At 51.6% G+C, this 13,154-nt stretch overlaps 2 protein-coding genes across 2 annotated transcripts; both read right to left on the reverse strand.

Annotated features, from left to right (window-relative positions):
* Window positions 1–1,969: 1,969 nt before the first annotated feature.
* On the reverse strand, window positions 1,970–2,826 carry LOC102034182 (hemoglobin subunit alpha-D). Its single transcript, XM_005425217.1, has 3 exons — window positions 2,691–2,826; window positions 2,373–2,577; window positions 1,970–2,150 (listed from the first exon to the last, which is right to left on the reverse strand). The coding sequence occupies exons 1-3, from the start codon at window positions 2,780–2,782 to the stop codon at window positions 2,022–2,024; spliced, it is 426 nt and encodes a 141-aa protein (XP_005425274.1). The 5' UTR covers window positions 2,783–2,826; the 3' UTR covers window positions 1,970–2,021.
* A 2,151-nt stretch (window positions 2,827–4,977) lies between these two features.
* On the reverse strand, window positions 4,978–7,170 carry LOC102034523 (hemoglobin subunit pi). Its single transcript, XM_005425219.3, has 3 exons — window positions 6,951–7,170; window positions 5,833–6,037; window positions 4,978–5,253 (listed from the first exon to the last, which is right to left on the reverse strand). Exons 1-3 carry the CDS (start codon window positions 7,043–7,045, stop codon window positions 5,125–5,127), a joined length of 429 nt encoding a protein of 142 aa, XP_005425276.1. The 5' UTR covers window positions 7,046–7,170; the 3' UTR covers window positions 4,978–5,124.
* Between the last annotated feature and the right edge of the window lie 5,984 nt (window positions 7,171–13,154).

The following is a 13,154-nucleotide window of genomic DNA, read 5'->3' on the forward strand; positions in this document are numbered from 1 at the left end:
TCGGGGTTAAGGTCAGGGCTTGTTCCAGAGCGGACGCGTGGTCTCTGCCCCGCGGACACATTTAAAGTTAGGCTTGGGGTTAGGATGCGGTTTAGGTTTAGCTGTAGCGCCCGGGCTGGCGTGGGTTGTGGTCAGGGTCTGCACTGGCACTGGCAGAGGAGCCCGTGTGTGTCCCTTGGCATGGGACTGGCACAGCCTGGATGTGCTCTGGCCGGGTGTTGGCACAGCAGCGTGGGGGAGTCTCCCCACGCCCCCACACAGCCCCGTGTGCCCCTGCATGCACAGCCTGACCATGACCAGCCTGCACACACCCCCCGAGCTGCCCCCGGACACACATTGCCCCTGCAGGCACTGCCAGCTGCCACCTGCACGTCCTTGCACACCCGTGTGCTGTCCCGGCTCAGCCCTCTGCCCTCCAACACATCCCCGTGCACGGCTGCCCCACTGCAGTCCCTGCTCTGGTTCCTGAGCACAGCCCACACCCGTGTACCCCACACCCCCCCACAGAGTGTGTCATCTCCAGCCCCTGCTCCCGAGCCACGGTCAGGCCAGCAGAGCCCGGAGCTGCCCTGCCCCAGCCCCCTGTCCTGCACTGCCCTGGGGCACTGGGCACTGACTTCTGGGCAGGGGGGACACTGGGCAGAGCCACGGGACCAGCGCCGGGCACTGCAAGAGCTTTGGGAAGATCGCTGTGGTCTGTGGTGAGCCCCGTGTGCTCCAAATGATGAGGAACGTAACGAGGGCAAGGAAGATGAGGGTGGTGAGGAAGGCAGGGAGGGTGAGGGGGCTGGCAGAGCTCACAGTGGGCTCGGCAGGTGGCGCAGACCGGCAGTGACAGTTCACACCCGTGTTTCCTCCATGGCTGAGGTTCTTATCATTTGTGTTTGGGGGAGATTAGCTCGGTCTGGCACCACTTCAGAGTGGGGAGGGAGGGCCGGGGGGGCTGATTTTCTGGGAAGCAGCAGCAGGGCAGTGTCTGCTGCATGTGTGTGCACGGGCAGAGCTGCCAAGGCAGCTCTCAAACTGGTGGCACAAAAACAAACGGGTGTAAACGCACATGAGCCCACTGGGATGTGGACTGGGGTGTGTTTGAGGATGGAGCACAAGCGCTGTGGGTTCACCTGCAGGTGCTGCCACGCTCAGGCACTGCCAGGCCTGTTTGTGAGCAGGCAGGGTCCCTGCACGCCCCCACCCGCCCCCTGCCCACACCTGGGCACTCAGGCTCCTCTCTCCTGCAGGATCTCATCTCCCCCCTCTGGTGTCACAGCACAGAGCAAACCCAGGGCTAGTGTAGTATCTCGTAGCCCTTCACCTGTGATCACTGATTCTTTTAAAATTCAGGCTCCAAAGTCCTGAAACCAGTGTTCCTATACTGGACTGCAGCTTTGCCCATCCCATTCCCACCCTGCCCAGGTCCCAGGGGAAGAGCAGACACCTGGGGCAGGTGTGGAGGTTCTTCCCTGGCAGTTGACTGGGATTAGTGCTTCAGGAACTTGAGTCCCAGAACAGTCTTTGTGCTTAATGGTCTGCGGTGGGCTTTTTTCACTCCATGAATTCTCAGATTGCTTCTGGAGCTCAGGCAAGCACTTAGCTCCTGCAGCACTCCTAATAAAGCCTTAAAAAGCCATCTTGATAGATGGAGACAGGTAGGATTTGTCCTACACCCCCATCACCCCCCAGGAATCCTTCAGGGGAATGCAAGGATCACATTTGTCTTGGCGCAGCCTTCGCCCCGCTCCCTGGAGGGATGCAGGCACAGCTTCACTCCCTGGGTGCTGCCATCAGCTGCATCCCGTGCTGGGGAGGGTTGGAAGCAAGCAGGGCCCTGAGGGGCACCCAGGGAGCCCAGGGCTGGTGCTGCCCTTCCCGTACCTCATCCACCACACCCGCAGCCCCGTCCCTCCAGCAGGAACGCCGCCACTCTCCAGCCCAGCCCAGCCCCCGGCCCCGGCACAAACGGACGCGTTGCTGCAGCAAAAGAATCTTTTTTTTATTGATGGTACACAGGCACGGCTGACAGCTCATCTGTACTTCTCAGCCAGCACGCTGGCCACGGCCGACATGAACTTGTCGACGGCAGAGTGCGCCTCGGGGCTGTACTCCTTACCCAGGCGGGTAGCCAGCGCCACCTGCAAGCACTGCGACAGGAACTGCAAGGAAAAACGGGGCTTAGCACCGATGTCCCCATCCCGGTCCCTGCCCCACACCCCCTGTACCCCATCCCCTGCTGTCCACCCTCCCCCATCTCCTGTCCTCCATCCCGATCCCTGTGCCCCATTCCCTGTCCCTCAGTCTCCATTCCCCATCCCCTGCTCCCTGTCCCCCCATTCTGATCCCTGTCCCCATTCCCCACCCCCATTCCCCCTGCCTGCCTTGAAGTTGACGGGGTCCACACGCAGGTTGTAGGCGTGCAGGTTGCTGAGCTCAGACAGAGCCTGGCTGAGGTTGTCTATGTTCTTGATGGCAGTGCCCAGGGCAGCCACCACTTTCTGGCAGTGGCCGCGGACCTGGTCAGAGCCCGGGGACAGGTCGAAGTGAGGGAAGTAGGTCTTGGTCGGGGGGTAGGAGCAGAACATCCTGCGAGAGTGGGACAGTCAGTGGTGCTGACCCCAGCTGCACCCACCACGCCGGCCCCTCCGTGGGGCTCCCACCCCCTTGTCCCCTCTCCCGTGGGGTCCCCAGGTCTGTACCTTGTCAGGGCCTCGGCTCCGATTTCCTCCTCGGCGCCCCCCACCTTTCCCCATATCTGCTGGATCAGCTTCTTGTCCTCGGCGGTCAGCATGGCGGCGGCTGCAAGAGTGGCCAGGGATTGGTGGCAGCAGCACTGCAGGGACGCCTTTTATAGCTGCTGGCCAGCTGCCTGTCCTGCCCCTCTGCCCCAGCCCAACACCAGAATGGGGCAGGGGGCAGCACCTTACCAGGCTGCCTCTTGGACAGCAGCAGCCCCAGGCATGTCCCAGGGGTGCCACAGCCTTGTCCATCCTGGCTGGCACGTCCTCAAACCTGTTATTGTGATCCAGTATTCTCCACGGATGGGCCAGGGTCCTCCTTGTCTCTGAGGGTGGTGAGGTGGGTCCCACAAGTGTCCCATGTCCGCTCCAGACTTTGGCACAGCCAGCCCCTCTCTGCCCCAAGTCCCATGGCCTCTGAGTAGGAGCCATGGACAGGCCTTCCCAGAGAATCCAGGCAGGGAACAACCTCCTCTTTGGGTTCATGGTCTTCCCAAAGTCCATCCTGTGATGCTTGTCAGTCTTGGACTCCTTCCCTTCTTCCCACCCCAATGTGTGCTCCTGCCTCTCCCCATAAATTCTGGGAAATCCCTCAGGCCCCATGGTGTCTGGTCATACAATAGCAGAATGTTAGAATAATCAAATTATTAATGTTGGAAAAGGTGCCTAGGATCCTCAGGCTGACCATTCCCCCAGCACTGCCAAGGCCAACCCTAAACCAGGTCCCCAGGAGCCACATCTACACATCTGCTAAATCCCTCCAGGGACAGGAACCCCACCACTGCCCTGGACAGCCTGTGCCAGGGCCTGACAAGGCTTTCAGTGGAGAAATTTTTCCTAATATCCAACTTAAGCCTCTCCTGGCACAACTTGAGGCCATTTCCTCTGTCTCTCACATCCTTCTCTCAGCCTCTGCAGGAAGGAGTTGGTGCAAACAGGGGGTAAGGGACACACCAGATGCTGACCTAAGTCATGGATTTAGACCTCCAGATTACCTGACACCAGTGGATGCAGAATGCTTTAAGAGCTGCTGTGGTGACATTTAGATGTTTGGAGCCATTTGATGGCCTGAGAGCTTCCACATCACCTTCCTCCCCCTTGTCCAAGCACAGTCCCTAAATTCCATGGATGAGGCGAGGACTGCCACGTGCAGTGCTGGCTCAGGGTGGCCATCAGAGCAGGCTGAAGGCTTTGCACCCACTGTTTCATGCCACAAGTCTCTGAGACAGGAGCTGACATGATCCTGTCCTTCAGCTTTTTGGCCAAACAGCCCCAGTAAAAGGCTGATGTTCCATGTTTTGTGTGAGCAGCATTTGCACAGCATCAAGACTGTCTCTGCTGCTCACCTGCCCCCACACAGGGAATAGATTTTGAGGTGCTGGGAGGGGACACAGCCAGGCAGATAGGCCCAACTGATCAAAGAGGTATTTCATACCATGTAACACCATGCTCAGCAATCAAAGGGAAAAGAAGGGGTCTGAAGGAGTTTTAGGGGGGTTATTTATGGTTTTTGCTCATGAACTGGCTGAACATCAGCCTACCCATGGGATGTGGTGAGGGATTGCCTTTGCACCCCCTGTTTTGTTTTCTTCCCTGTGCTTCCACTTAGTCTTCACTTACTAAACAATTATTTCTGTGTGTTTGTTTGATCTTGACCCCCAGTTTTTCCTGCTTTTATCTTCCTTTGCCCTTCGCCTCATCCCATTGCAGGGGCGAGGTGAGTGGGCAGCTGGGGTGCAGTGGCTGCACAGTGGGGTTATCCCACAGAAGAAACACATCAGATACCACATCCCTACCCCATGGAGAGAGGCACAATGAGAGGACAATGCCCTGCGTTGCAATGCAGGTTTGGTTCCCAGCAGGCTGGGATGGGTTTTGAATAGGTCCTAGCAGGGTAAAAGACTTTGCTGATCAGCCTGGAGACAGACTGTGGTGGATATACCTTGGTGAGCAGCTGCAGTCACAGGGCTCCAGCCCATTCTGGGCTTCTGCTCAATGCTATGTTGCTCCCACTGAATGTTATGTTTATGTTATGTTATGTTTATGTTATGTTATGTTATGTTATGTTATGTTATACCCACTGAATTGGCACATGAATTAGTATGAGTTCATTAGTCTGTGAATTAGCATATGAGTTTATAAAGTTTGATATTTCCCCCTCCATATTGTTTAGACATTTCAGAACACCCCTGCCTGAACAGTCAGGTGTGGGCAGAACATGCTGAGAAGAAAGCACAGAGACCATAGCTCACATTTGAATTATTTATTGGGTTTTGCAGATGACTGAGCCCCTGCAGCAGGGATTTAAAGAGCTGCCCAGGAAGGAGTGATATCCCAGAGCCTGGCAGCAGGGCTGGGCTGTGGATGGGCCTCCCTCACCCTCTGTTGAGGTGATTTATCTGTATTTCTCCGTCAGAACAGAGGAAATACTGGACAGGAACTTGTCCCACGCAGCATGAACTTCTGGGGTGAAGTCACTGGGATAGTGGGCAGCCACGGAGCACAGGATACAGTGGGAAAGCAGCTGTAAGGGAAAGCAGCATGAAATCCATCACAATGAGTACCAGGTATCAGTGTAGGGGTCTCCAATGGCCCTTGGGCCCAGTGTGCTTGGGGATGACAGCTACATGTCCCAAGCAGGCAGTGCTGCTGCCTGAGATGGGAGTGAAGAAGCACAGTTGTCTTTCTTATAGGGCAAAAGGCACTGCTTGATCCCCCTCCCTCATCCATGTGTCCTTTCCTTCCTCAAGTGCAACAAAGTGGGACTGCTTATAATTTCTTAAAACTTTGTTAAAGACAGGTGATGCACCTTGATGTGTGAAGCAGATTCATGAATTACAGCAAAACCAGCAGAGATTTGAATCTGTCTAACACAAACCACAGGAGCTCCCCGAGGAGTTCTTTGCCTGCACTGGGCCAGAACTTTCACCAAAAGACTCAATCTCAGGTTAAAAATTGTATGAGAAAGCAGCTGTGCAGCACAGTCAGGGATCAAGCTGCCATTAGCCCACGTGATCTGTGGTCTGTAATTTTGAGATGGCAGGACCATCTTTGTGATGGCAGGACCACCTTTCCACCCCTGAAAGTCTCTGTGCTCACTCACCTTGAAGTTCACGGGGTCCACCCTGAGGATGTAAGCGTGCAGCTCGCTGAGCTTGACCAAAGCCTTGCGGATGTCATCGATGCTCTTCACAGCCTCCCCGATGGCACTCATCACCTTGGAGCCATGGCCACGGAGCTGAGCTGAGCCTTGGCTCAGGTCGAAGTGAGGGAAGTAGGTTTTTGTCTGGGGGTAGCTGAGGAAAAGCCTGGAGGAGAACATGAGGAACAGGGTCAGCAGAAAAATGGTATGAGGTGGTAAAACCTCAGAACAAGTGCATTGTAAACCTTCTGCAGCACGTGCAGGATTATCTGTACCTGTATTGTATCTGAAAAGAATTAAGTGTTAAAAATTATTTAAAACTTAATGTAGTTTTGGGTTTGGTTTTGTTTTTAATAAATAAAAGCCCCAGTTTGTCACCAAATTTCCTGTATTATATTATAACAAAGTTTCCAGGACCTTCAAATGAAAATGAGAAAACAAGAATTTATATGAATGGTACTTAGAATCCTGAAAGGAGGATCACAGTACCTTACACTGATCTGTAAATAGCATTTAAATCACTTTGAATAACATAAAAATGTCAGATAATTTCCAGACCCTTTTAAGCCAGCTTGCTTAGCTGGTATGGACTTTGAATTACTGTGCCATGCTTCATGCAGGGGGTCCAGCTGTCTTGTTTCCTAACAGTTTGTTACCTAACAACTGGAACAATGAGAACTGAGCATCCAGTGAATTTAGTGGACAGCTATTCTCTTAATGCATAAAAACTGTAAGAGAAAGTGCATCACTTGTACAATAAACCACTTCAAGTTTATCCCCTAACAGGGATAATGGTGTTTAGGACACCGAGTATGAATGGCTTTGAATTCCTCACCAGTGCTTCTGGCTATGAATTCTTCTGTATGGCTATAAAGAAAAAAGAAACCTATTAAATTGTTAAAAAATCATGGTTTACTGCTAGACTGTGAAGCATTTAGTAGCACAGATATAACTCCTGAAGATTACATATCAAACAGCACAACTCTTCATCAAGTCTCCCTTGTCCCATCCTGCTCTCACTCTCCCAGGTTCTACATGAGATGCATCCCAACAGCAAAGGAGGCCTGCTGGGGCCTTACCTCTCCAGTGATTCTGCCCCAATGGCATCAGCCTGAGTGGCCACCTTGGTCCAGATGGCGACCACAGCGGCTTTCTCGGCTTGGGTCAGCGTCATTGTGCAGGAGCTGCTGTCTCTGTCCCCTTGCAGTGACCGCTCAGAGCAGGTTTGGACTCACCCCCTGGCAGCCCTGGTTATAAAGGGGAAGGGGGAGAGGACCTTGGTGGCTGTCCACACTCATTGGTTACTCCAGAGGGCCACTGTGGACTGAGGGACACTTATCTCCCGAGAAGGAATGGCTACCTTGGCAAGGGTCAGCACACTGTCCTCCTTGCCTGCTGGCCTTATCAGCTTCTTGCTTCTTAACCTAGCAGCTGCGTGGTCTAAAGAAATTGTCTGGACACGTATTGATACATGAGCAGAGAGATAATGCTGCAAAATTCCATTGATGAAGCTTTAGGACACATCTCTAAGCTGAGGAGTGTGTGGGCTCCAGCACACTGAGGAGCCTGGAGAGGAATCTGCATTTCCCCCCTTGGGTCACAGATGTGAACACAAGACTCTGGGCCTTTCTGACCAGCCACTTCCAGCATATGTGGCTGTAACATGTGCAATATTTCACATAAAATGCTTTGTAGGGGTAGGGACAGGCTGGGAGATCTGTAGTGCGGCTCAGAGGAGAAATTTTTTAAGAGTAAGTGCAGATTTTGCCATTTGCTTCAGGACTTCACTTTGCCAGCCTCTTGCAAAGAATTAGGGACTCACTTTACAATTGCTGCCTGTGATAACATTGGTAGTAAGGATCACTTTGGATACAGGAATACAGAGTTTGTGAAATGGAGTATGGTGCTGGAAAAAAGTGTGTGTGTGAGAAAGCCCAGTCAGATTTCTTTTATTGTAATCCTCAGACTGCACATCTTTGCTTCCTAACTGTGTGATCTTACTGTTAGTTGTTCCCTCACTATAGGACACAAAATAATATGACACAGACATGCTGCTCTTTCCAAGGTAAAAGAGAGTTTTTAATTTTTGACTCTAATATTTATAGATTTCTAAAAGTGACAGTGGATTGGAGGGTACAGTGCCACCTCTCCAATCCAATGACACTGGATAAACCAACAGTTTATCAAATTTCTTCTTTTCTATAAAAGAATGCAAAACAATAAGTTATTTCCATAAAGTGTGTGAGAAAGTTTGTTACATACAAGAATGTAAACATCAGAAAGCTTAGAAAAATCTTAAAAAATCAGGGCAACAGTTCCCTGCACTGTAGAATAGCCCTCAACACTCCAGTTAGTGCTGGCTGTGTTGTTGGACATGCACAAGAACTCCTGGTCCCACAGCAGATGGCTGGTACCATCAGGGCACGGGCCCTGGCTGGGTGAAGGACCAAACAAGCAAAACAAAGACCAGCACAGGTCTGTAATCACAGATAAGTGGGCAAAGTGTCAAAGAAATACCCTGCTGGAGATGGTTGCTGCAGAACCTCTGGGAGTAAATATCCTGCCAGCACATAAAGCAGAGGTAAATCTCTTTGCCATGCTGATAAACTACAGCAGCCTCAGACATCAGACACCACTGAGAGCTGGCAGCTGTGCAAAGAGCACTGGCTGCTGCAGTCAGAGGGGTCAGATAATGTTCTCTGCCCAAGCAGCCCCGCACACTTGTGTGGAGAAGGTTGGTGTGTCTCAGGCAGAGATGTGTCTGCATTTGAGAGCAGCACTACCCACTGCCACAGAGGGTGTTCCCAGCCATGCTACAGGGAAAGCCCTTCCAGGGACAATGATCCCTGGGGGTGCATGCCCAGCCTATGGATACCTGTACCAGAGCACAGGTGTCACACAGGAGCGCACACTGGAGCCCCTCAGGAGCTACAGGGAGCTGTGCTGTGCTGCTGGAAAGGTGCTGGGTTTGAGGTGGCACCCCTGTGTGTGTGTGTGTTTATGACAGGGATCTCTTCTGTGCTGTCACATGGGCAGAGGGCTCTCCTCTCTGGGCAGGCTCCACAGCCTGGAGGAGTTGATCCATACTCTACAGACACCACTTTCCTGGGGCTGTGCCTCTGCCCCTGCATCCTGGGCTCAGGTGGGAATGAACCAGTGGCAGGGTCAGAACCAGGGATGGGGTCAGACAGCAACTTCTGTATCCTCTGGCGTCCACACCTTGCTGGGGCAAGTGGCACTTGCAGAAGGACTCTGACCCACCCCTTGTACTCTGCACTGGGCTCTAATTTAAGCTTCTCTGCATGCCATCTGTCACACAAATTAGAATAAACCTTGGGCTTTCCCAAAAGGCAGACACAAAGCACTTGGGGCCTCTGAGTCTGCAAGCCTGGCTGGGTTTGGGGGATCTTGAATTATCATCCCCTCTGTGGAGGCCAACAACTCCTCTGGGATTTAATTTCAGATTGTGTTCAGTGCCGCAGATCCTCCTCAGTCCTCCTGAGCATGCGCTGGGTAATTCACTCACTTTAAGAGGGGATATAAAAGCGGACACATCTGAGACACAAGGAGGACAATTGTTTTACCACAGGGAATATTATCAGAGGTCTCTTTGTATACCTTCCCTTTGATAGTGCCATACACATCCCCTGAAAACCCAGAGCTCACTCTGGCTACACAGGTGCAGAGCAGTGCAGTCTCCAGTTCAAAGTGCCACTGGCAGCATAGGCAGAGCCAAAGCCAGGAAAACAAGCTATTCAGTTTATACAACTTAAATGGATGGCAGTACCAAGAGAGGCTGTATTAATCATCCCTTGCTACACACATTTCCAAAACCTGCAGTTTTCCCATAGAAAATTTACTTTGAAAATATAGATGCTGCTGTGAAATATCCATTTACATAATGTTTTTGTCTCCTCCCCAAAGTGCTGCCTCTTATGTGTCATGTTCATGGCAGTGCTCCAAGCTCTCCACAGTGAGAGTGCTTTTAATCAGGGGTTACTCAACCAAGCTGTGACCCAGATAAACACAGGGATAAGGCACAGACCATGAGGATTCCTTCCTATTCTGTGTAACCTGGGCATTGCTTCTCTGTGACTGCAGGATTAAGGTTTGTGTGCACACAGAGTGATGTCCGCACAGGAGGATTCATCATCACTGAAATCATTATGGAATTTGAATTATTTTTCCAAGAGTTACTCCTGCGCTATCTCAAATGCCAGAGCAGCCAAAATGTAACAGTGGTTTGCTAGAAGGAGCTCATTGCTCACTCAGGATCAGGGCTGTGCTGGGGATTGTTGTGGGAGCAAGCCTGGTGGGAGAAGTCTGCTCCTCAACACAACGTGACATGGAAAATGACCTGGCTTTGCATGAGTCTCTCAGCCAAATTCCTCATTCCAGTGCTCCAGCTACCCATGGGGTAGTGAGACAAGGGGGGCCTGGCCTCGGGGATGCAAAGAGCTGGACAACATGATTGCTGCTGTTCCTCTGCCACAGGGCCAGTAGAGAAGACACGTCCTCTGGGAAACCCCACCAAACCTGCCTTCCTCTCTTGCTGCTGCTGCTTCTCATGATGATCCACAGCTCCACTGCAGAATGTCAACCTTTGGGCACATCATGAATCTTTGTCAGGAAATCACTAAAGGGGATTTTTTTTTTAAATTAATGTAGGTCCTTTTTAATCCAAAATCTGTTCCAAAAGCTGGCTACCAGAGTTTCTCATTTTAAACAGCAGAAGCAAGTAACAGACCTATTAGCTAATTGTAAAAGTGGGATTCGAATTTCCGACAGCCCTGATTGCAAATCCAATTGAATGGCATCACTGTGAGATCAGGGATAACTTTCCCCACGGGCCTGTATTATCCACAGGAATTGCCTTCCCCTCAAGGAGAATGCTGTGGATAAGGGGGGGACATATATCTGCTCTAACTCTGAAATATTTGAGGCATATTACATTTTGAAAGTCTGGAAAGTGGAATCTAAATCCTGGCTTTACTCTTCAATTTCCTACCAGGGCTTGAAGAACTTGCAATCATTGCTTCAAATGACAAGGCTAACTACAATTAAATGTCCAAGAGCTGGGAATGACAGATAGGCCTATAATTTATTATTTGAGAAAGTAAAATTATATTTTGAAGCAGGCACACTGAAATTTTAACACGACAGCCCAGTGCTGGTGTACAAGGAGTGCTCTGCTGTGATAACACGACTGGTCTTTAATCACCCCAGTACAACTCTCTCCCCTCAGCATTGCCTTCTCTTGCTCAATTGTTATCACGGGCCTTGTGCAGAATGGCCCTGCAGATTATACCCTGCTGGGGCTGCTCATCTGCCTTTTCAGCCACCCACCTCTGTCCTGTGTCCCTGGGGGGACTGCAGAGCAAAACCCAGAGTGGGGATTTCTCAGAGTGTCCAAGCATCTAAGTAATGCAATGAAATACAGAAGAATTTGCATAAAACCCCAGGGCATCCTCAAATATAATTGCTGATAACTTCTGATCTTGCTTAAACACAAAAAAATATGAAGGCACCAAGACTTCTGCCAGGGGAGTAATGTCACCCTTCCTAATGCAGAGGCAAGAGTAAAAGCACAGGAACCATGAGGCAGGGTGTATCAGAGCTGTGAGGTGAACATGAGCAACAAGCCCAAGCCAGCCTTTCCAGGAGCACGGGGAGCCCACAGGTTTGACTTCCACAGCTGCCCCCCTGCAGGCACCCTGGTGTCACAGAACCAGTAAGGCTGGAAAAGCCCTCTGCAATCATTCATCTGCAATATCGACACGCTGGATTTGGCAGCTCTGATGGAAGCAATCTACTGCCAGATGGTGGAAGAATGGAGAGGGACTGGAAGGGAGGACAGAGGGATTCTCCACCTGCAAATCCACCCTCAGTGGCACCCAGGCTGGCACAGGGAGGGTGGAGATGCACATTCAGCTCCTGCATCCTATCTTTTGTCCATGGCAAACCCAGGAGAGGTCATCAGTTCTTCTCCCATTAGGGAAAAAGCATCCATGGCCTCATTCCAACCCACAACAAATTCCCTTTGTTCTCACAATTAATTTACCCTTCTGCTCAGTGTGCCGCACATGTGTAATTAGCTCCAGAAAGGCAGAAATGGTATTTCAAAAAACTGTTTGAAACGTCCCAAAGAGGCATTGCAGCAGGCTTTACCCAGTGCTCCTTTATCTCCATTCCCTCTCTAATTACCAACGAGCCTCCTTCTTTAGTGCTGTTTTATGGAGCTCTTCTTTTCTTCCCTGTTGCTATTAGAAAGTTGCTGATGTGGAAAAAAAAAGAGGGAAAGTGTCATGAGAAGAGTCACATCAGACTGAGCGCACTTTGAAAAATCCCTATTCACACACACACTCCAAGGTGTTAGGTTAAACCAGCACTGTCAAGTCCACCACTAATCCACGTCCCAAAGTGCCACATCCACATGTTTTTTGAAGACTTCCAGGGGTGGTGATTCCACCACTGCCCTGGGCAGTTCCACTCTTCCATGAGGATGATAACCTGGGTGGGGGTGGTCTGGGTGTGGGGGAGATGATGAACCCTCACTGCTCTTTGTTACCAGCTCTCAGGAAAGTTCTGGAGTTCACTGTACCATCTGAAAGCCCACAAATGACGCAAAGTGGCCAAATAACAGCATTGGGTGGTCCAGGATCCAGCAGCCCCTGTGGAGGGATCCAGGGCTGGGGCCACCATGCACTCTCTGGGTTTGGGGCTGAACTGGGGGTGCTGGGCCATGCTGGGGCCAGTGGGCTGAGCTGGAAGGTGCTGGCTGCAGGCATGTGAAGCACTGGAATAAACTGGGAGTGTGTGGAGCAGGGAGTGGTGTCCATGGGACACTGGGGTGATTGAGAGAAAGTAAGTGTCAGGTGATGGTCAGAACTGGAGGCACTGGGCTGTACTGGGAACAGGGCTGTGTGTGAGGTGCTGGTCTGAACTGGGGATGTGGCTGTGGGTATGAACCCGCAGAGGTGCTGGTATGAACCGGGAGCACTGGGAACGAGCTGTGGGGCCATGAGATGCTGGACAGAACTGGGGACAGTTGCCTAAATTGGGGATGGGGCTGTGTCTGAGGTGCTGGTCGGAATTGGGAGCACTGGGCTTTACTGGGGATGGGGCTGTGTGTGAGGTGCTGGTCTGAACTGGGAGCACTGGGCTGTACTGGGAACGAGCTGTGGGGCCATGAGATGCTGGTCAGAACTGAGGGCATTGGGCTGCACTGGGCACGGGCCGTGGGGCGCAGGGCCCGAGCAGAGGCGGCCCCGGGCACAGCAGCG

The sequence above is a fragment of the Geospiza fortis genome, unplaced genomic scaffold, assembly GCF_000277835.1.
Source record: "Geospiza fortis unplaced genomic scaffold, GeoFor_1.0 scaffold114, whole genome shotgun sequence".
Taxonomy (NCBI): domain Eukaryota; kingdom Metazoa; phylum Chordata; class Aves; order Passeriformes; family Thraupidae; genus Geospiza; species Geospiza fortis.

Coding starts and splice junctions, on each gene's coding strand:
- LOC102034182 (XM_005425217.1), bottom strand. CDS start 2,782: ATGCTGACCGCCGAGGACAAGAAGCTGATCCAGCAGATATGGGGAAAG. Junction 2,578..2,690: donor GGAGCCGAGGCCCTGACAAG/GTACAGACCTGG, acceptor CCACTCTCGCAG/GATGTTCTGCTCCTACCCCC. Junction 2,151..2,372: donor TGGACCCCGTCAACTTCAAG/GCAGGCAGGGGG, acceptor TTTTCCTTGCAG/TTCCTGTCGCAGTGCTTGCA.
- LOC102034523 (XM_005425219.3), bottom strand. CDS start 7,045: ATGACGCTGACCCAAGCCGAGAAAGCCGCTGTGGTCGCCATCTGGACC. Junction 6,038..6,950: donor GGGGCAGAATCACTGGAGAG/GTAAGGCCCCAG, acceptor GTTCTCCTCCAG/GCTTTTCCTCAGCTACCCCC. Junction 5,254..5,832: donor TGGACCCCGTGAACTTCAAG/GTGAGTGAGCAC, acceptor TTTCCCTTACAG/CTGCTTTCCCACTGTATCCT.